The 22,979-nt window shown below is 34.3% G+C and overlaps 2 protein-coding genes across 3 annotated transcripts; one reads left to right on the top strand and one right to left on the bottom strand.

Moving 5' to 3' along the window:
* The first annotated feature begins 3,822 nt into the window (after positions 1–3,822).
* On the top strand, positions 3,823–7,040 carry LOC142613377 (uncharacterized). 2 transcript variants are annotated; one of them, XM_075785709.1, is made up of 4 exons: positions 3,825–4,081; positions 4,289–4,340; positions 4,701–4,867; positions 6,346–7,040. In XM_075785709.1, the coding sequence occupies exons 3-4, from the start codon at positions 4,733–4,735 to the stop codon at positions 6,823–6,825; spliced, it is 615 nt and encodes a 204-aa protein (XP_075641824.1). In that variant the 5' UTR covers positions 3,825–4,081; positions 4,289–4,340; positions 4,701–4,732; the 3' UTR covers positions 6,826–7,040. The 2 variants fall into 2 exon arrangements, with proteins under 2 accessions (XP_075641823.1, XP_075641824.1); XM_075785708.1 differs by lacking the exon at positions 4,289–4,340 and having other exon boundaries at positions 3,823–4,081.
* A 905-nt stretch (positions 7,041–7,945) lies between these two features.
* LOC142613545 (uncharacterized) lies at positions 7,946–21,283 on the bottom strand. Its single transcript, XM_075785928.1, has 14 exons — positions 21,007–21,283; positions 20,699–20,784; positions 20,399–20,486; positions 19,255–19,354; positions 19,086–19,159; positions 18,898–18,969; positions 16,932–17,009; positions 15,365–15,489; positions 12,967–13,039; positions 12,298–12,359; positions 11,837–12,217; positions 10,702–10,804; positions 9,214–9,415; positions 7,946–8,248 (listed from the first exon to the last, which is right to left on the bottom strand). The coding sequence occupies exons 2-13, from the start codon at positions 20,782–20,784 to the stop codon at positions 9,218–9,220; spliced, it is 1,440 nt and encodes a 479-aa protein (XP_075642043.1). The 5' UTR covers positions 21,007–21,283; the 3' UTR covers positions 7,946–8,248; positions 9,214–9,217.
* Between the last annotated feature and the right edge of the window lie 1,696 nt (positions 21,284–22,979).

Consider the following 22,979-nt stretch of genomic DNA (forward strand, 5'->3'; position numbering starts at 1 on the left):
TTCTAGCATCTTTTCTATATGCACATTCTATTCATTCATTATATTTTTCTTTTCTTTTTTATTCAATCTAGCCTATAAATTTTCCCTTGCATTGTTGAGATTGGTTTGATGTTTCATAAGGAGGAACTTATTAGTTGGTGTATAGGCTTTTGAGTTTTGAAGAAAAACATACACCAATAATTTCCACGTTACCAATGAGAAAGAAAAAAAAAAACATTTTTGAAACTTTTGGGCACCAAGAATGGTCCTCCGGCATTCTTGGGAAATTTAATCAGTTCAACATTCAAATTCAAATCTATTATTCTACAAAACTTAATCAGTCCTGAAGATAAGCTAGAGACTCTGATATAATATGTTTGTCAGCTGACTTGACTCCCACGGCCATTGCTTAGATCAAGTAATTAATTGGCCTGGTTAAGATTCCCTAATTAATTAATCATCAATGTGTCACTATATTGTGTAGCTGTAAGCATGCATCATCATATTAAGAATAGCAAGAAAATAAGAATTTGAAGATTAATATCAAGCTTTAATCCCAAAATTTTTGGGATTGGTTATATAGTTTTAACAAATTAATTAAAGTCAATCTCTTCTAAAAATAACAAATAAATGTAGGAACATATGGGATAAAGGGTTTGAATTTTTTATAGTATTTTTGTGCATCGGATGGAAGCCTCACCCCCACAGCTAGACTGCAACACAGGACAATTGAAACCTACCCCAAGTGTTGATTGGCTAATTCAAACCTACTCTTAAATAAGGACTCACTACATTTAACTCCAAGAGAAGTACTGGTGCAGCTGTGATTGCTGCTTCAATTAAATTGCACCATGGTGTTAGATGTATGCTCCATTAATCTTTGAGGCTTATCCTATTAAAGACCTCATCTACTCTTCTTATCTTAAAGTTAGTTAGCCAAAAAAATTAAAAGATTCATTGACTCTTTTTTTTTTTATTATTTACTGCTATTGTGGTCTTCCCTGACCAATGAGATGATGTTGTCTATGACAATATATGTGTGAACTTCCTAATTAGTATAAGGGATAAAAAATAAAAATTATTAGATCATATTTGCATAAATAATAACATTTTATTGGTTGGGAGATCATGAAACTAATCTCAAGTTTTGCACATCATGAAATTGTATGGGAGGTTAAGAACTAAACAGTGTTATTAACCTTAATAACTCTAAAAAAATTCTAATCATGTCTCTATTAATGCTCTTTTGACTCTTTTTTATATATAATATTCTTTAAACTTTAATAATGAATTATATAAACTTGATCCTGCTAGAGAATAAATAATCTGGGTCATGTTTTGCTTTTCTGTCAGAATTAATTTTACTGTCAAGTGGTACAGATTGTTTTTAAGTCTCTCTCTCTCTCTCTCTCTCTCTCTCTCTCTCTCTCTCTCTTGTTTACTAGAAAACCAGGAGTATAATATTTCTGAAGAATATGTACGAAGCTTGTAGATGATTGTTGATCACTATAAGCAAAGGTGTAGATTATGTCATTATATGTGACGCATTAGTGGTGGAACCAAAGAACGAATCAAAACATTTAGTTATGGTGTCTTTAGAACAAATGCTGTCGATTTTTGACACTTCTTATATTTTATGTATATATGCCTAAGCAGCACAGGATATATTCCCAACTTTTTTTTCTTTCTTTCTTGTTTTTCTTAATGCTATTGCTTGGAGAAGAAACAATCAAACCAAAGAAAGAAAAGAAAAACATCAATTGCAAAAGGTCCTGACATTGACAGTTGACACTAAAATTAATAGGAAATGCACTTAAATCACTATTATAGCATGTTGAAAGCTTCAAATGGTTTTCATAATTGTTTATTTCAAATGATTTCAAAACAACTAAACATGAAACCGTAAAAGTATCAAAGTTTATATGTTCACTGTGACAACCACCCAAATAATCAAAGCATTTCTTTTTTTTTTTTTTGTGGAGAGAAACAATCAAAGGAGCATTTGGGTCAACATTCTTAATTTCCTGTAATCTTTTTAAAACATGGTCTTAGTGCCAAGAAATTCATTAAAAACCAAACCATTAAACTATCAAACATAGTGAACTTCTGTCATTCAACATTGATACACACATAATTACGTCTGGTTAGATGGAAATCTTTTTTTTATATATATAATCTATTTTTATTATTTTCTGGTTTTTAATACAGCAAAAGATACAAATCAAAAGGAAATGTTTTTACTGGTCAACGGAAAACATGTTTAGTAGAAAAAAGAAAAGGATTTTGAAATTTAAAAACAAAAATTGTTTTCTAGAATGTAACTTCACACGACACAAAAATTTCCAATGGTAACTTCCATCTCTTTTAATCGATTAACCTTTGATGACAGTTGACCAATTGTTGACTTTTTTTAATGATTTTTTTTTTTTTACTTAAATAGTTAAATTAACTGTTTTCATACTTAAATTTTTTTATGTAAGTTCTGAATATGAGTTCTATTCTCCCATTTAAGGCCTCCCAATAGCCCAAAAATTTTTTGAAAACGGTTTCCCATGTGAATATGTTTTCAGCAATGAAAGCTTTCGTTACGTGAAAATAGAAAGAAGAAAATAAAAGGATTTTAAAAAGACAAAGTGGAATTAAGAGAGAGATATACATGTGGTTCAGCCTGATTGATAATGTTTACGGATGAAAACTTTTGATGACTACGTCTTTACGGTGAAATTTTTTGTATTACAATAAACATATTGTAGAGTATTTATAGTGGGCCAAACTTTAAACTAATCGGTACAATATGTGCACTACAATTAGTATTTTTTTGACTGCACACAAAGTAGGATGGACAACTAACTTTGGCCTAGTTAGGATTTGATTTGAGATCTTTAACATCCCTCCTCAAACTTAAGGGAGAAGTTTGAAGACAACTTGATGACCATATATAGGTGATCGGATTAGGTAAAACTAAGTTATTAATTAATTATGTGATTTTCATTAATAAATAAATCAAATAATTGAATTTAATTATTTAATGGAAATAATTTTTTTATATTATTTTATTAGTAAAAAAATCGTATTAAATTTTTAAGAAAAATGTTAAAATTATTAGTTTACTATTATAATATATTTTTCTACAAAATACTTACAAATTGATGTAACAAAATACACTTGATATCACTTATATAACGTAATAAATTACCATTTGATTCTTTTGTGTGAAATTTATAATAACCTTAACATCACTTAATTTATAATATTGGGAAAACAAATTGGTCAACTTTACATGCAGCATAAGTAAACACAATCTAAAATGAGAAAAGTTAATCAATAACTTTAAGAGTATCGGCTTATGAAATATTTTTAAAAACTTAATTGGAAAAAAGAAAAAGACAAATAGTTTTTTTTTTTTACAATTTTTATATTTTTATAAAAGTAATATCAAAACTTTTTTCAAATGGCATATTAACAAATATTCCAAGGCACCTACTAACAACAACCAACTAAAATTAACGATATTGTTGAGAATTGAGACAGCTGTGATCAACTAGAACAGGAGTTAATATAACCAAGTTATTGGGTTTGGGTTTGAATGGTCAAATAATGCTTAAAAATTTGAAGTAGTTAAATATTAAAATGGTAAAATTCTCCATACTCTACTCTGCAATCAATTCCAATGTCATTTCCATGCATGCTTAATCCAAAGTAACCAATCAAAAACCTTATCCAACTTTTCCTTGTCATTACCGAATTGGTCTGTGAGCATATTTTTAGAACACGACTTGTATCTAGTGCATTAGTATACGTGTCGGCAAGCTAGTTAAATGCAAAGGATGCACAGAAGACACAGCACCTAATTTATATGTATAGACTAGAGAGTGCATTAACAGACGACCATACATAAATATAACATACACACAGAGACCAAGACTATTCCAACACCTCTCTCTCTGTCTCTCTCTCTCTCTCTCTCTTCTATAGTAGTATTACTATTATATCTCGGGCAGCCGAATTAGCATGGTACTGTGACTGCCCAAGCTGCGAATTGGGCCTCCAAACACTGACCGAAACTTTACGGGCACTATCTCTTTCTCTCTCAAAAACTCAGGTACGCTAGCTTTTGCTCCACCTCCACCTCCACCTCCACCTCCACCACACATATTTTGAATTCGATTCCTTTTGAATTTAACCTTTTGCCCTTTCTTTCTTTTTCTTTTTCATATACTTTGCAACAACAACAACACCTTCAAATTTCCATGCTTGTTTTTCTGTACCTTTCAATTCCCCACTTTTAATTCTCAGTTTCCTTCCACAGCTAACTCCATCTAAACTAAAGTCTAAACCATAATAGCCCTTTTCCTTTTCAGGTAACTTTCCCAACACCTCTTTCTTCTTCTTCTTCTTCTTCTTCTTCTTCTTGTATATAATCTTTTGTCTTATTCTCCTTCATTTTTTTTTATTTTCTACTCATTTATGAAAAAAAGTTTGTTTCTTTCTTTATTTTGTTGAATTCTCAGATCTGGGTATTGACTAAAATTAATATATTATTTTGCACCTTCTTTGTGCTGTTTCCTCAATTTTCTGTGAGAAAGTTCTACTTTTGTTGACTGTTTTTTTATTTTTTTGGGTTCTGTTCTGTTTGGATAATTGTAAGTATATGTGGAGATCGGACGGTGGGTCCTGACCTTGAAAACAGATCTGACGGTGTTTATGTTGTTGTTGTTCAGACAGTGCACAGCACAGAGGAGGAAGCTTACAAATGGAGAGTAAAAAGGGGTTCGTTGACGTTAAGGTTAAGGTTGTTAACGAGGAGGGTTTGTTGCTAACGTGCGCTTTGGGATCTGTAGCTACTCTGCTTACCTCAGCTTTGCTTACGACTCACCTAATCTCTCAAGTCAGTTCACTTCTCCCTTTTTTTTCTTTTTTTTTCCTTTTTCTTTTTATGGTGTTTTTTTGTTCTTTTTCATGCAAATCAAAGTTAAACCTGTTATTTCTTAATTTTTATAAAATAGAAAGAAAGATAAATCTGCTTCTTTTTTTTGTTGGTAAATTTGATTTTTCCAAGATGAGTTTCTTGTTGTTTGTTTTTATTAGTAGTATTATTATTATTATTATTCTAAAAATTTACTTTTATGGTATGGGCTTTTTGGCTAAGGTAGGCCCTTAGGTACAGTTTCTTTTTTTTTCTTTTTTTGATAGGGCTTTGGTACAGTTTCTGATCTTTGAAAATACAAAATATTGTCCGGAACTGAAAGGGAAACTTAAGGATGTTTGGAATATGCATTTAAAAATATGTTTTAAAATATATGTAGGTAAAAAAATGTGTAATGTTGTTTAAAAATTATAAATAGTTGGTTGAGATGGTCTTTTTTTTTAACTAATATCGAAATTCAAAAATAAGTAATTTTAAAGTCAAACCTCAAAAAATCTCTTCTTTTTTTGCCTCTTGTCTGTGACTGGCAATTAATTTAGTAAGATTTATTTATTTGAGGTGGGTAAAATATTCGAATATTCGTTGCAACTTTGTTCGTTAGTATCTTAGAGATGTTATTGATTTTTTTTTTTCGTTTTGATGGTGAAGTTATTGATTTTGATATGCTCCAATTCCATGATGTGAACTGGCATTTTTTGTTTTTCTCAATAAAAAAAAAAATGACAAATTCTGTTATGGAGTGTCAGGCCTCTCAGTACCTTAGGGTACAAATACAATTCTAGTTTGGGCTTTTAATTGCCCCTGGCATTTAGGCCCACCCTCTAATCCAAAATTAGGTGCCGGTTCGATGAAAAATGACATCTCTGGCATTGTAAAATGTAAATAAATATACCTTCTCCTATCAAAAAAATAAATAAATATACCTTTCTAAACTTCACCATAGTATGGCATTATTTTAATTACACTTTTGCTAGCGACATGTTCATAAAATTATGTGGAAATAGGCATAAATTGGTCATTTAATACATACCTTGTGACCCTCATACTGAAGGCAGTATTTTGTGCATTGGTTGCACTGGATGCATATGATGATTTCCTGGATTCTGACCATGTGGATCCATGCCATACCTAGTAATATAAAGCATTATAACAATCTAAATCGACACCCATTTAAGCAAAGTTTATCACCCTTCGAATTCCAATGTAAAATCAACAACGCACCTTGGCCTTTGCGAATTTTCATTGTCATTTTACTTCAATTATTATGGACTTGGTGATCCACAGATTGCCTCTCCAAAAAGGGGTTGGAGATGGTGATAAATAGAACCGTGTTAGTTCACGGGTTTGATTGCTTTATAGTTTTGTTCCTACTACAACTCTGCAAGTGCATTTCCAGTATTCATTGACTTTCTTACTTTTTTTAATTATAACCATTTCAGGATCCTTTTGGGGTGTTACTTAGTACTAGACCCAAAAGTGAGGGTGACTATGACAGTAAGTGTCACCCGGAAGTAGTTGATGGTGAGGAAGATGGTGGTGAAGGCAATGACAAAGATGATGGGGATGGTGGCTTCGGAGAAGGTGAAGAGGAGCTGTCTTCTGAAGAGGGAGGGGGTTATGGAAAAAATCCCAACAACAATGGGGGCAACTCTAAGAAGGGGTCTGAAGGACAGGCTGATGGAGCTGGGGAAGAGAATGCAGAAGGCGAGGAAGAGGGAAATGACAATGAACATAATGATGATGATGATGACGACGACGACGATGATGACAACAATGACGACAATGAAGAAGATGAAGACAATGATGATGATGAAGCTGGGGGCGAGGATGAGGAAGAAACTGTGGAAGAAGAGGAGCCAGAGGATGCTGAAGAGGATGAAGAAGAGGCCCTTCCACCCCCAAAGAAGAGGAAGAAGTAAGAAGTTCAAGGTTTTATGTAGTTGCGCAACTATGCCACATAGCTCTCCAAAGGGTGAATCTTCAATGGGGAAATGGGGGTAGTTATTAGGTTAGTTTTTAAAAGACTAATTTGAATTGAGGATATTGTGGCCTTGTTTGATCTCAAATCTTCTTTTAAGTTAATTCTCATGTTTGCTGTCGACTAGATTAATCATATTTCCATTTTATGTCACAATATTGACGTCTAACTATTAAAAAAGTTGTTCTAATTTTGCGGGTACTACCAAATAATTTTCTTTTTACCAAACTCTTAATTAGTGAATTACTCCTGTGATTATATCAAATTTTGTTGACAGCCTTTCTCACAACCTGCGGAGATGTTTCCTCACAAACAGCACTTTAACATAGACCCAGTACAATCCCATTTAACATAAGCCTATTGTAACAAGCTATTGAGAGATGTTCTAAATGTGTCTGCGAACGAAAAAATTTCAATCAGCTGTCTTGATTGGAAATCCAATATGAACAACCATATCAAAGAGGACGAGAAGTCACTGTGAGGGTTTCAGGAAGTCTGAAAATAATATTTGGCTGCCTATTATAAGACACAACACAGCTAAACCATCCAGATTCTAGATATTTGAGTCCGTCAATCTCACCAATCCTTCAGAAAATGAAGCTCTTCAATATCCCCCGTTGACAATTCGTCTGGGCCGGGTATGCAAGGTGCGTTATTCATTAAGAAATAGTTTACTGCATGGGTGAGAGAAGCCAGATGCAGCAACTCTCAGCATTGTAGCTATGGTTGAACCTAAAAACTAACTTCAAGGTTGTGGCACAAGTTTATGTACCATTATTTCATTGAGGAATCCCGTAACTTTGTATCAGTTAGGGCTGAAGAAAGAGAAGCTCCTAAATCTGTGTTTAACATTGCACTGGACACTTGGCTTCCCTTGCATAAAATCTGTCTCACCCTGTCAAATTGGGAGGATTCCTTTCTCCAAAGAAAAACTCTCGATATGTTAGGACCCTATTCTTTCCACTTTTGAAGGATGAAAAATTAATGAATCAATTCGTAGTAGGAAGTACATAATATAAATAGATTCATCTTCAGAATATTTCTAATTAAAGAGAACTTGATGAACATATAAAATTAAAGCTATATATTTCTCCTTAAAATCAATGCAAAGTATTGTTGGCAACAGATGTGTATCTTCTTTCTTGGATGAATGATGAATATAAATATTGCTTGTGTCTAAAAAGAAAGGCTATGATTGGGGAGGAAAAATCCTAAAACTACTATCTTTACAGATATGTACATACAGTTATGCACAATTGCACACCTTTTGATATCATCTCTATTTACGAGTAAAAGGTAAAGGCCAAACATGTTAATCCTCCATGCAATCTTCATCTCTTGTTAAGTGCCTTCTTCCATGAGCCCTATCAAATAAAACATGCACAAAAAGAAATCAATTAGTAAGAAAAGGCCTTGATACCTTAATAACAAATTTGAAACATGTGAATCAAGTACACAGCCATATCTCCATTCAAATGCTATACTCTGATAAGGCATCTAAACTATCAGGAGTCATGATTGGAAAAAAGAAATTCATAGACACTACAGACATAAAAATTCAAACCAAAAGAAACAAAATCCTTTTAAGCTTATACTGCATGTTACCATACACCATTGACTTCCTGATGCAAATTATACATAAACATACGAGGAAATTCACTCTTTCCAATCTCCAAAACATGTTTCCATCCATGTATGTAATTAAGAAGAATCGCATCTTAGAGAAGCAATAGTTAGGAAAAGATTTTTGTATCAGCTTTTTTTTGGCATTAAACCTTGATTTCTAGACATAAACATGGGCATGATGTACTGATGTTTACTAGATGGCCAACTTCAAACATAGAAAGATGTGTCTATGCGTGTGTATAACAACCACAGCATGTAAAACTTAAGAGCAAAATAGATTCAAAAACTTATTCTAACAAAGTTCTTCAGTACGCATTTAAAGTAATTAAGGTTCACTTTTGTGTAGATGTCCGACAGATAAGGATCCTTTTCCATTCGCTTTTGAAATGGACTGACGCCAATTCACATCACAGATTTAATTTTGAAAAATTTTAAGGTGCGCAAAGCGCCACATTATTTAAAATCAGTTACCATCCCTTTAAACAATGTATTTGCTGGTATGAGATTTTAAATAATGTGGCACCATTTACATCTTAGATTTGTCTAATTTAATTCTTAACATAGAATTAGCTTTTGTCAGTTTTAAGGTAAATGGAGTGGATCCTAACCCATGTTGAGAATGATTTTAGACAAAGGTGAAATCACAAGTGCTAAACAACTGCCAAGATGAACAACTACTGAATGGAAAAGGTATAGGACTTACAAGATCATTTCTTTGTGGCATCAATGAACATGGCTCGAGTCCAATGCTCAACATCCTCTGATTGTGATGGGGGAGGAGGAAAGTGGGGATGCTCCACAATATCCCATCCTTCAATGAGGCATTCATTCTTTCCATTATCAGACAATTCAGTGGCATAAAGATAACTGGCAGCAGAATTTCGAAGGTTCTCACAAATGTTTTTCTGGAAGGCAAAAAAAATAGATGAACATCAAATACAACATACCTACAGAAAAATACAATATCCCACAGTAGCCATAATGTTTAGTTCTTTAGTGATTAGTCAGCAATTACACATGCATGTGGGTTTTGACCCCATGACCTAGCCCTCATCCCAGCTCTTACAGGGTGGAGTGCCATTTGAGCTAAAGCTTATTGGCTTCTTTAGAAAAACAGGCATAAATGGAAATACAATCTCTCCCCACCAGATCCCTCTTGACAAAGTAACATATAAGCTATGCTAAATGTCCCTTCCTAGCCATGTTATGTAAGTCCCACATGTACACTATATGCTTAAGGAACCAACAAGTGTGTCGAAGAGTAAAAATTGATTTTGTTTTAAGGTCCCCGTCTAGAGCACCAAATCATTTAATTGTTATTCACTGCATCTTTCCGCACATAGTAACAGCAGAGAAACTTAACCCCCTAAAAAAAACAACAGGTGAGAAATGACGTTTCACAGCCATTGCCACCTCAGTTTCCCATAACAAGTGATCCAACCCACTCACAATTGATTTTGTTTTAAGGTCCCTGTCTTGAACACCATATCATGTAATTGTTATTCACTCAATCTTTCCTCATATTCGTTTTGATGATTCGATAATTACAATGAGGGGAGGGGGTGTTGAACCTGGATGTCTCCGTTAGAAACACTAGGAGGTGTCAGTTGAGCTACAATGCCCTTGACAACTCCATCTTTCCGCACATAGCAACAGGAGAGAAAATTACAGCAAAATAATTATAATTATAATTAAGAAAAAAGCAAAGAAACAGGTGAGAAATGATATTTCACAATCATAGCTTCCTCAGTTCCCAATTCCTAGTGATCCAACCCCTCTTGGGTGTGTGGACAGACAGAGTGGGAGGGTTCTTTTTCCTGGTATTGGGAGGGAGGAGGGACAAGGAATAAAAAAAAGGCTGTACCCAGTGCAAAAAGCTCCCACCTTTGTAGGATTTGGGAGAGGTCAGGTACGTAGCCTTACCCCCAATTTTTTGGAGAGGCTAATTCTTGAACTCTTGGCTTGTCGTTCTCAGTGGAAGGCACTTGTCATCGTGCCAAGGCCCCACCTCTAAAATAAAATAAAATAATAATATGATGGTTATGAATAGTTTCAACAACAAAAAAGTAGGTCTTTTGGTAAGCCACAGCCAAGAAAGCACAAACAAATGCCAAATGTAATGAAGCAAAAAAGTCTTCAGTTGAACATTCAAAAATTCTACTAAAACAACGTTTGACTTCCTGACTTATACCATTGTAGGCAATGCATGTGCACTTTCCAGTAGAGTGATTGACGAAATGGCAGAATCCACATTCCATACAGATTTGTTCATTTGTTCAACTTGTTTACTCGACCTGAAGATTAAGAGCAAATGTCATGCACAACAGAGAAAAAAGTTTTATCTATACTTGGTATTACAAGTACAATATTGCTAATGACTTTGGGTCATTGATGACATGTTAGTAAATACAGTTCTCCAAAAGACAATTGTGAAAGTTTTTGGCAAAACCAACCTTGGTAACAAATTTTTGTACAAAATCATTCTGACCCCAGCACAGAGGATTTTATAGGCCTGTTCTTTTGGCAAATTTCAATTGTTGAAAGAAATATTGATTCGTATAGAAGTGACAAAAAGAAACATACGCTCAAATAATTTCTGCTAAATATATATATAAAGGAAATTTCCATTTAAACCTAGACCAAACTCACCAAACATCATATCAAAAATCTACACAACAAACTGCATTGATCCACCATCTCAAAATCTCCATGATCTAAGGAAATGTTATTACACTTTCTTCATGATCCAGATTCTAGGACTTGATCCCCCCAACTTCAAAAAATTTCCAATATTAACATTTTGAACATACAAGTACATTAGGCATACGCCTATCTCTGTCCCTCAATCCCTCATTTTCATTTCTTGGTTGCAGGGAACCCTATTGTTTTCCATCGAGGAATTTTGTTTGGAATAATTGTGAATTCACTCATAATTAATGTCATAAAAGCATTTTCTGAAAGTTTGGCTTAACATAATAGATAGGTTGACTAATATATTGCATAAATGAGAGACCTTTAGTCGGAAAGACAAATAATATAACACCTGAACCATTCCGATGCATAATCCTCTACTCATTGTAGCAAGCCAGAGGGCTCATTTGTAAGCCCAACTCTGAAATAAGTACTGCCTAGTCAGATGCTACAATTAGGATGTATTACTAACAAATTTCACAATTATTTATTTTGTAAGGATATACTACTTGAGAACTTCAGGCAATGTCCAAAAATATATCATGACAATTCTTCTTCATTTATACATGATAAAACAGAAATGATGATGCCCAAAACATAAATCATGTAATAAGGGGAAACATGGGACAACATACCTTGAACAAGCCATTCTCACAGAGAAAACAGATCGAACTTCCTTGGACGAAGATAGTTTGGCCAATAACTTTGCAAATGCTTCAAAAGTAGATGCCTCGGAAGGGACGTCCAAACATAGCGAGTTAAAATAGTATGCAGTTATGCATGCCACACTTTTCTTGAGAAGTGAAATCCCTTTCTGCAAGTCCTTATGTGTTTCAGCAGAATGCAGAGAAGCAGAAGAAAAATTAAAGCTACTACTTCCAGAAGATTCCAGGCGTGGTTTCCTCTCAGATTCCATTGAAGCAACACCAAAATTACATGAGCTTCTATCAGACCATGAGTTTTCCCCGCTAGTGGAGCAATAATTTTGGCGTGGTATAAAAAGGGGGTATTCATTGCTGCACATCAGAAAGTATATTCAGTTCAACATGCTGATAAACCCAGGTAAGACAAGTCAATAATTTTGCCAGACAAGTACCCTCGAGATGATGGACGTGCATCCCAATAAGAATCTCGTTGCCATATTCTAGAGCAAGAACCCTGAAATAAATTTATAACACACATAGCAACAAAGAATATAAGTAAAAGAATCCAAATATACAACATGAAAAATCATATTCATTGCCTTTTTGAAGCTTCATATGTCCCATCTAAAGAAAAAGCACACTAAGGAGGGTATATTGGCAACCGATAGGAAAATACTGGAACTTCAAGAGTACAAAGCCAGAATTGTTTTTATATTGGATCTAAAAATATTTCCATTAACAATAATTATAGCCTAGAATAGGGAGCATGGAAGCTAGTTGACAGAGGCATATTTAAGGATTTCCAATTTCATGTAAAAAAAAGTAAAGCTTTAAACACAATATTTTCAGCGAATTGCAAACTATGCCTAAAATGTAAGCTATATAAATTAACCAAACCTCACAAAAACAATAATGAAAGAATGTCAATCCTAAATTTAGAAAACCTCATAAATATTTGACAAAACACTTCAACAGAATTCAACTTCAAGATAGCCATGTCATCTATGTTCAAAAGTAAAGCTCCATCTCCACAAAAAGCATAGAGAATAACAGAACCCAAAATCACAGTTTGTAGGTAAAACAATTTAAAACTGTCATATGAAGGGTAAATCAGTGCTTACTGCAAAACCAGAGTTATGAAGCACAGGAGATGCCAAGTTCTGAGCAACAAGATTTAGAAGTTGCACCATGTATCTGTTTAACAATCATGGTAATTACTGATTAGTATAAAAGACAACAACAATTTAGCTTAGCTAAGCGTAATCCAACTGAACAGACTTCTTTAACAATATGAATAACTGTATTGGCAGGATACATATAAATTAACCCCAAAATTGGGAGGCTTGTAAGCTCGATAAATTAAACCTGGAGTCATTTGTAAGCTCGATATGGAGAAAGCCTACGATCATGTGAATTGGGAGGCTTTGTTGTATCTGCTGAATAGGATGGGTTTTGGAGTGAATACGATGGGTTCGTTCTTGTATATCCACAATTCAGTTCTTTGTTTTGATTAATGGGTCCCCAGCTGATTTCTTTGGTAGCTCAAGGGGTTTAAGACAAGGAGAACCGCTATCTCCTATGCTATTTTTGATCTTGATGGAAGTGTTTAGTAGTATGTTGAGAAGAATGGAGGGAGCTGGCTTGATTCGTGGTTTTAATCTCGAGGGTAGGAGGGATGGTGGGGAACGCGTTTCACATCTATTATTTGCAAATGATACTATCCTCTTTTGTGATGCAGATGTGGAGCAAATTCTTCATATTCGGTTGTTGCTCCTTAGTTTTCAAGCGGTAACAGGTTTAAAGGTCAATGTGCATAAGAGCGAAATTGGTGATGTGCATGCTCTGGCTGATATCTTGGGTTTGCAAAGTTGGATTTTTACCTATGTTGTATCTTGGCATGCCGCTGGGGGCTCCTCACAATTCCCCTTCAATTTGGAATACAATTTTGGAAAATATTAAGCGGAAATTATCTAGGTGGAAGAAGTTGTACTTGTCTAAGGGGGGTCGTTTGATGTTACTCAAGAGTACGCTTTCTAGTCTTCCGACTTACTTTCTATCGTTATTCACAATTCCTACTCATGTGACTAATAAAATTGAAAAGTTGCAAAGGGATTTCCTATGGGGAGATAGCAAGATTTATTTGGTAGGATAGGACAAAGTTTATGCGTCTATAGTCAATGGTGGCTTAGGGATAAGGAAACTCACTACCTTTAATAAGGCTTTATTGGGGAAATGGTTGTGGCGGTTTGGAAAGGAAGAGGGTCGGTTATGGAGGCGGGTAGTAGCTTCAAAATATGGGGAAGATTGGGGGGGATGGACCTCAAAGCTGGGTAGGGGAGCTCATGGGTGTGGTTTGTGGAGAAGTATCCGCATGGGTTGGAAGGATTTCAGCAAAAATTGTCAGTTTGTGGTTGGGTTGGGGAATAGGGTGAGGTTTTGGCAGGATGGGTGGTATGGGGATCAACATTTTCAATTGGCTTTTCCAAGGCTGTATGGCATTGCCATTGATAAGGAGGCTTCTGTTGAAGCTTCTTTGCATAGGCAGGGGGCGAAGGATAGAAGATTTTGGAATGTTCGGTTTAGTAAATTTTTTAATGATTGGGAGATGGATGAAAGGCTGCGGTTTCTTCGTATGTTGAGTGCTATAACCCCTCCTATGAATGTTGGAGACCGGATGAGATGAAAATTGAAGCCTAATGGGGCTTTTGACATCCGGTCGTACTATAACAAATTAAGAAATTCTCCTTCAACTATCTTTCCTTGGAAAGCTATTTGGAGAGTAAAGGCCCCTAGGCGAGTTTTTTTTTTTGTTTGGTGTGTAGCTTGGAATAAGATCCTAATGGAAGACAATCTGAGATTGAGGAGATTGGATTTTGTGGATTGGTGCATTATGTGCCGTCATTGTGGAGAGACAGTAGATCACCTACTTCTTCATTGTGAAGTGGCCTATCAGTTATGGAGCTTTGTTTTTATAACTTTTGGCTTGGCTTGGGTTATGCCTAGTTCGATTCCAGACTTGCTTTTTGGATGGTAGAATTGGCTGGAGAAGCATTCGTCTCAGATCTGGAATTTAGTCCCGTTATGCATCCTATGGTGTATTTGGAAGGAGCAGAACCGGAAGACTTTTGAGGATTTGGATAGCTCTAGTGATCAGTTGCTTGCTTCTTTTAGTGGAACTCTCTTTGATTGGTCTCGGGCGTGGGGACTCACGTATAGTGATTCCCTCCCTTCTTTTCTTTGCTCCCTTTTCCTATTGTAATTTCTTTGTTGTTTGGTTTTCTCTCTTGTTTCTCTTTGTTTTCTTCTTCTTGTATTTTCTGGGTTGCTCTGTGTTTTTCAGGCATAGAGTAACCTTTCGTATATATATCATTCTTACTTATCAAAAAAAAAAAAAAACCCCCAAAATATGAGTACGTAAAAGAATAGCAGCATTATAGGGTGATCATAAGATATTCAATACCACTGCAAAAATCTGCTTCTAAATATGCATGCAAATATAGCCTCAAGAGAAAAATTTACCCCAAAGATGCAGCAAGCTCTTCTGATGGAACAGAGTGAGGATCAAGTCCTCTTGGTAAGCGTGCATTGCAAATTTGATCATATTGAACTGTAGACCCATCTTTTCTTTCACCATCTACGATCACCTAAAACATAAAAAGAATATGCCCAGAGTTGAGAAAACACCAAGGCAATGTGGAGCTCATATTTTACCACATATTTGATGAAAATAATTATAAACCAAAACATCATCTCATGTTTCATTGAAAAGCTACTTTTGGGAAATTATATCATTTTGGACCTTATATGGACCAAGAAAACAAACAAGTATCACTTTCTTTTATTTTCTCTTATCCTTTTCTTATTTTCAGTGGGATTTTTTCTCCTGATTTGTTCGATTGGGTCATAAATTTTTTTTTTTTTTTGATAAGTAACATAACTTTTATTAAAAAGATAGCCAACCCAAGTACACTGGAAATGAACTATAGTGGTAAAATATCAAAATCCCAAATTACAATGAAAAAAATTTATTTTCCGTTCCCGGGAACGATTGGGTCAAAAAATTATAATCAACTCCCCAAGGATTTTATATTTGTATCTATATTAACCTTCTAATTCCAATGTAAATTGCTTAAAATTCAGTACTTCTAACTGATGTTTTTAAATAACAAGTAAGAAAGCTGAAGGCTGTGCAAAGGACACACACATTAACAATAAGTGCAAACTCAGAATATCTTTATTTATTTATTTATTTTTTTTTTTTGGGCAGGCCTCAGGGGCAAGGCAGTTACAAAATGACTTGACGATTAAAAATTCGAAGGTATAAATTTACAAGGCACATGACCCACAAGCCAAGGCTTCTGAAAATGTACACCTTTTGACTGTATGCCTCTTGTGACCTAACATTAGTTTTTATCTTTATTTCAACAATATCATGTTTCCTACTATATAATAATGACTACTGCCAACAAGTAGTTGAAATCTAAGGCTCCTTGAAGTTGTTCATTTGAGAAACATGTTATTTGAAAACCATATTCAATCAGCTTCATGCAGCCTTCATTCTAGCCAATTTGTGATTATATGATAATCATGCATCTTTAACCATCCGCGCTATAAGCACCAATACTCAATTGGACTCATAATAGATTAGAAGCTTAAAAATGTCTTTTTTCTTTTTTTCTCTTTCATTCTTAAAAATGTCTTTTTTCTTTTTTTTCTCTTTCATGAGATTGGAAGCTTGGAATTGCAAAATAAATTTTTAAGTCACCAGCCTAAACATCTGTTAAGATATAACAAATGCTAATTGATTTTGAAATATATAGTTTCTTGCCAGAAAGACTGTAGTTGAGTATTTGAAATAAAAAGGACTTTTTTTAAAAGAAAAGGCATCCCAAACTGTACATATATTTAAAATGCAATAAAAAGTCATATGCAGATAACATGCTCTTTTTTTTGGATAAGAAATAAACAGATATGAAAATAACATGCTGATCATGAGTTATCAACAAAATATGTTTAGTAAATTAGTAAACCAAACTTAACAACACTGACTAACTTGCAGAAATCAAGATATTTTTTAAGAGCTTACCCGACGTAGGGGGAACAATTTGCATATTTGTTTTATGACCACGGACTGTTTATGAAGACGTTCAGCAGTGATTGCCATCTGTCATTTAAAAAATCAACATCAGTTTTTAGATGAAAAAAAACATATTCATATAGAAGAGAGGAACAAAAATACACAACACCTATATTTTTACCCTCAAGCATTGTAACATATAAATTCAAAATAAACCAACTTATAAATATGGTTAGTTCAAGTTACACATGTTATAAATTTTGATTAATGTTACACCACCCAATATTTTTTCTTTTCTCTTCAATTTTTATAAGTAAAAATGTCTCATTTGAAATGAAACAGCTTTACAAGGGAAGAATCTAAGGTATATACCCTAAGATTCTTTACAAAATTACATAGCAAAGTCCTCAATAAAATCAAAAGGCAAAGGTCTACTTGGATCCAAAAAAAATTGAATAATGTCCCTACAAAATGTGATTTTACCCCAAGGTAGAAACGCCTTGATCTTCAAAGATCTTCCTATTCCTCTCCCTTCAAATATGCCACATTAAACACCTAGGAACTGCATTCAATACTCTATTTCTGAAAGAAAAAGGTCTTTGCCGCCATTGTCACATCATTTCTTTAATTGTCCTAGGCATCACCTAGCTAACTCCAAAAACTACAATTATAAAGTTCCACAACTCCATTGCCACTGGAAAATGAAGTGGCAAGTAATCAACAGTTTCCTCACTATGTGTACACTTGTCACACTGATTTGCCAACATCATACTCCTTTCACTAAGTAAGGACTTTTACCTGCCATATAGCCTTCCAAGAAAACTCCAAGCCGCTAGTACCTCCCAACAGCCATAGAAGGGATTGACACAAAAACATCAATTCTTTGTCAAACTCCAAAACAATGTATACTCTGTTTGGACCAGATTGAATAGAGAGATTGGAAGAAACAAGCAAACATTTCTAACTCCCAATCATGAGCAGATTGCACAAATGTAGGATTTCAATGGACTACTCTATTTCTCCACTCCAAGCAATCTGACACCATTGCCTCTTTATTAAGAGCTAACTGAAACAACAAGATATGAAGATGCTAATCTTCTGTTGGAGAGCCACACATCCTCCCAAAATCTAATTTTTCTACCATCACCTAAACCAAAGCCCGTAAATCTAGAGAAATAATCCCATCTTGTTCCAATTGCCTTCCAGAGACCACAACCATGAGAATCATCGCGGCTGTGAAGTCCAACCCTCGCTAACTCACCATATTTTACCACCACTATCCTCACAACAACAACAACAATAACCCCCTGCTCTCTTTAAGAATCATGCTCCTAACTAAAACGCCAAAGCACTTCCCCAATTACACTTGATTACATGTGGCCAAATTCCAAACCCCCAACCTTCCTGAATGTAAAGACATACTAACAATGCTCCATTCTACAAGATGAATCTACTCCTCTCCCAATCCTTCCCACAAGAAATCCTGTTGAAGCTTCTCCAATATATTGGCTACATTAGCAGGGCATAGCGAAGATTGGCTATGTGTTTCTTCAAGTCCACCATTAGATTATATGTTTTCCTCATAATTAGAGATTAAAAACCATCTCATATATAAATTGTTCAAAATTTTAGTTTTTTTTTTTTTTTTTATCATTTTAAATGTACTTTTTTTATTGGTAAGTTAGAGGAGCATTTGCTATTTTAGAATATAATAAATGCAATTTATGCATTGAATAGTAAACAACATCTGGATATGAAATTTGAACAAAATTTTTTTTTAAGGAAGAACATGTGATCTAAAAATGGCATTAAAAAAATATTAACTTAATGTAGAGATTTTGAGTAGGGTAACTTAAACTCAGCCCATTATAAGTATATTCATTTGTCACTCTGTTGATACAAATATACGGAATCTAGGCTCAAAAAAAGCATCAAAAATCAAAAGGAATAACTGAATAAGCAAAATAACACTCACATGCCCTAAGGTCTGAGTGGAAATTAGGTTAGGATAGTACTTTCCCAGTTGTTCCACACGATACTTTTCCAACTGCAAAGATAAAACCAATGCATGATACATATTCATTTATACTTTCAGAAAATCAACTAGTAAAAGTGACTAAAACCAAAACTTAAAGCGTGATAACTAAAAAAAATCTGTAATACCATAGAAAGGGCTGATTCAAGCACACCATATTTATCTTTTAAATCATTAGACATCCTCTCAATCCTAGCCTTCCCTGTAAATGTAGGTATTAGCCAAGAGGTTTCTAAACAGAAATGCGTACAATTTTCAACCTAAATTGCATTTGAAAATCATTAAGGGGCAACCAACCTTGCTCAAGTTGTTGTTTATTACTACAGAGCTTCTCCTTCAACTTTGAGCGCTTGTCTTTGTGAAGCACTTTCCAATTTGTTTGATCATCTGCCTTTCCCTAGTAAATATTACATACAATAAATTAAGAAATGGCCTGAGATGACTCAAACGCCAAGTTTGATCACTTTTACATAATACTGACAGTGGTATATAATACAAACAGTAGACAGTCAAATTACACAAATACAGAAGAAACATAAAAGAGAATGAATCAAGAAAATAATGGGTGACAGAACAATAGAAACGGCAGCCACATATGTACATTATAAGTGAAATTGGATCATCCATCAAATTTTTACAATAATTGGAAATAATTCGACAACATAGAAACCAATCCATTCGCTTTCCCAACATGTATTTGAGATACACAATTCTATGATTTGAACAAGCGATTTTTTTTTTTTATTGGCATTACTCTGGTCACATGATGGCTATTCCATTATTCCACCTTGTATAACCAATTACTCAGTCAAAATGCTGCAACTTTACATAGGCACTGTTAACCATCTTTCCATTCATAGCTCCTCAGCTTCATTATTTTGAAGCTTTTACAACACAAGCATGTAGAAATAGGTTTCACTGCTGTTGTGTGTAACTTAGAATTTTGGCATTTTCAGATTTATTCTCCAGGACCCATTATGCAGCATCTCATGGAGGCAACATATGTCATAAGGATCTATAACTGAACTCGTTTTAAATATGAATCCAATCCAAGATTAGATGTCTTTTCATACATGGTTGCAGAATCACAGTCTTCAGCCATTACCGCACCAAAAATTAATTTTTGTAATCTCAGACTGGATAGTTCTGTAATAAAGGAGGTCCATAGAGATTGTTATAGTTTTTAAGGTCCTAGGTCTGTTGCCTTGACAGTGTCGCCGTCACCCATATGCATTTCTTGGGCTGTACAGCTCTCGTGTAAATAAAATTTTCCATGCTCCCCAATCACCAAATCCTTTTTAAGCATGCATTTGGAGAGGCTTATGTTTTAGTAGCTTATTTGCTTAAAGGTGAGGTGTAAAACATAAACAATTGACATTCAAGCAAAAACAAAACAAAACAAGGTAACGGAAAGAGCATTCACAAGACATAAAAATCAAACCTTTGCCACAACCACTTCACTCAATCTTGCATACAAATAATCCCGGCGACTCTTCTGCGACCTTAACAAATTGTGGTACTCATTTAACCTACAAAACAATAGACCAACATACAAATTTTTCTCAGTCACAATAAATACTTAACAACACCATCTGGACCCTATGTTCATACACAAATCTCATATTATATATCTCCAATAAAGCAAAAACCATATAAAGTTTCACACATAAAGATCAGATTACAAGAATTTAAACACAACATAAAATTCCACAACAATAATCAATAATTTTAGAGATCAGACCTGAAATTGACACAAACGGTACAAATAGAAGCTTGATTTGAATTCTCACAGATAGCGCAGCAGCTACTGGGTTTTCTGGTCGTCATCTGGTACCAAAAAAACAAAAATTCTTAATGCACACTGTTTGGTTGCCGAGAAAATATTTAATTTCTCTTTAAAACTCAGTTCTCCATCGCTTTCTCGGCAAAACCAAAAACCAATCATAAATTCTATATATACATCTGAAATTTTCATCAAGAATCGAGCAAATTAAAGCACACTAGCATATGATATTCGAATCCAATTCTTGAAAGAAAAAAAACGCTAACCGGAAATCGACGACGATCGGAGAGGCGCCGGATAATCAATATCGTCGGAAAACTTGAAAATCTAAGCTTAGGGTTTTTTTTTTTTTTTTTTTTGATATGTGCGCGCAATAAATTTTGAAATTTTCAAGACGAAAGGAATTTGAGGAAATTAAGATGTTTATAGATATTGGGAATGGCGTAAGGGTCCCGCGGAACGGAGCTAACTTTTTTTCTGTTTTGTTGTGTTTTATGGAACGAAGCTAACTGCTGCCACTTTTGTATGGCAGCTAGCTTCGGTGGAAAACTTTGTTTGAAAGTTTTGTTTTTATTTGAAGCCAAATTTTTGAAAGTTATGTTAAATTAGAATTGCAATAATAAGAGAAAATTACAATTTTCTTTATTTTGTTTGCCATTTACTAATTATTATCCCATTAAACGTTTTTTTTTATTATCAATTGGATAAAGCAAAAATTGATTTTTTTTTTCATTAATTAGGGTCGGTTTAGGATCCGTTGAAATTGAAAAATTTTTACTAAAAGTAAAAATTAGCTGAAATTGTACAGTGAAACACATAAATGGTATCAAAAATGCAATGCAACCCATGAATTGTAATAAAAATAAATTGAATAGTAAAACAAACTGATTTTTTATTTTTTACCAAACACAAGCTTAATAAAACAATAACAAATTAAGAATATTTCCTTTAATCAAGTGTTTTAGTTCACATAAATGAGGTAACTTAAGGACGAAATAAGAATTTCATTCGCCTACACCAAAAATTGATTAGTGTTTTGGTCTGATAATAAAGAGTTATCATTAAGAGCGGACGCCATAGGTTTAAAACTCTCTCTCAAAAAAAAAAAAAAATCTCATTATATCTAATATGTTCATAGTATGTAAGAAAGAGAGTAATTTTTGCAAAATGTTAAGAGTTAATATTATTTTAGATACTCGAAGGAGGTAAATCGTAAAATATAGATTACTAATTAATATATATATATATATATATATATATATATATATATATATATATATATTTATAGGGAAGAGTGTTTTAGGAGACTCTCAATAAATTTGTTTTATCTCATGTAGCTTTCTGAACTATTGGAATAATCCCTTATAATTAGTATTCATTCTACTGTTTTTTTTTTTTAAATAGGATTCTACTGTTTATTTAAACTATTAACTTTAGTATTTAGATTTAACATTAATATATTAAGGACGGTTTCAAACAAAATTACTTTGGATACTGTAAGTGCACAATTGCACCTGGACCCAAAGACAACTACGGGCTCAGGCCCAATGAGCCTTAAACAATGAAATTTGTAGAGTATGGGTTTCGAACCTAGGTTAGAAGTACTGAGAATCTAATAACAAGCTAGAAGTTACAAACACTTGTAAATAATAAACGATAATTGCAAATAGACCTCCTCAGACGTGAGCCGAGGACTACTTCTGTATTATTTCTCTTTCTTCTTTCAAGGTTACAGTTCTTAATTTTCTTTCTTTTTTTCCGCCCCCCTCTCTTTGGCCTTCACCCCCCTTAAATACTTCCTTCCCTGATGCCTTTTGGACAGTGACTAAAAGTTTCAGCCCTACTGTTCAAGAGTCACTTCCCCATTAATGCGGCCAGGAAGGTAGATGCAGAGTCTTTAATGCGGGGGTGGCAGCCTTTGCTCTTGATATTTTCTTTAACACTGGTGCATCGAGAAGGTTCAGGGTTTCCCCCTTTAACCATTAGTCTTTCCAGAGTTGTACTTTGACCTTCATAATAAAGTTTTGAGTTCTCTTGGGCTTGTCCGAGGATAAACTCCCCATCGGCTGTATCCTCGGACCCTCGGCGTATGGGCTAATTCGTAGAGTTTAATTCTGGAGCAGGTCGGCCCTCCATTCTCCCGTCCAAAGGCCCATATGCCCACTTGGGCCATTTTACTCCCCACAATAGCCCCTCAAAACTCTATTTTTCATCATCCGAGGAAAAAAATAGGGTTTTG

Source organism: Castanea sativa, chromosome 10 (genome assembly GCF_040712315.1).
Source record: "Castanea sativa cultivar Marrone di Chiusa Pesio chromosome 10, ASM4071231v1".
Classification (NCBI taxonomy): Eukaryota; Viridiplantae; Streptophyta; class Magnoliopsida; order Fagales; family Fagaceae; genus Castanea; species Castanea sativa.

Bases quoted from the DNA above. Each gene is read 5' to 3' on its own strand.
- LOC142613545 (XM_075785928.1), bottom strand. From the start codon at position 20,784: ATGACGACCAGAAAACCCAGTAGCTGCTGCGCTATCTGTGAGAATTCA. The intron at 17,010-18,897 runs GTGAGTGTTATT...TTTAAATGACAG, and splicing joins CCACTCAGACCTTAGGGCAT to ATGGCAATCACTGCTGAACG. The intron at 10,805-11,836 runs GTATGTTGTCCC...CTTAATCTTCAG, and splicing joins GTGAGAATGGCTTGTTCAAG to GTCGAGTAAACAAGTTGAAC.
- LOC142613377 (XM_075785708.1), top strand. From the start codon at position 4,733: ATGGAGAGTAAAAAGGGGTTCGTTGACGTTAAGGTTAAGGTTGTTAAC. The intron at 4,868-6,345 runs GTCAGTTCACTT...TAACCATTTCAG, and splicing joins CGACTCACCTAATCTCTCAA to GATCCTTTTGGGGTGTTACT.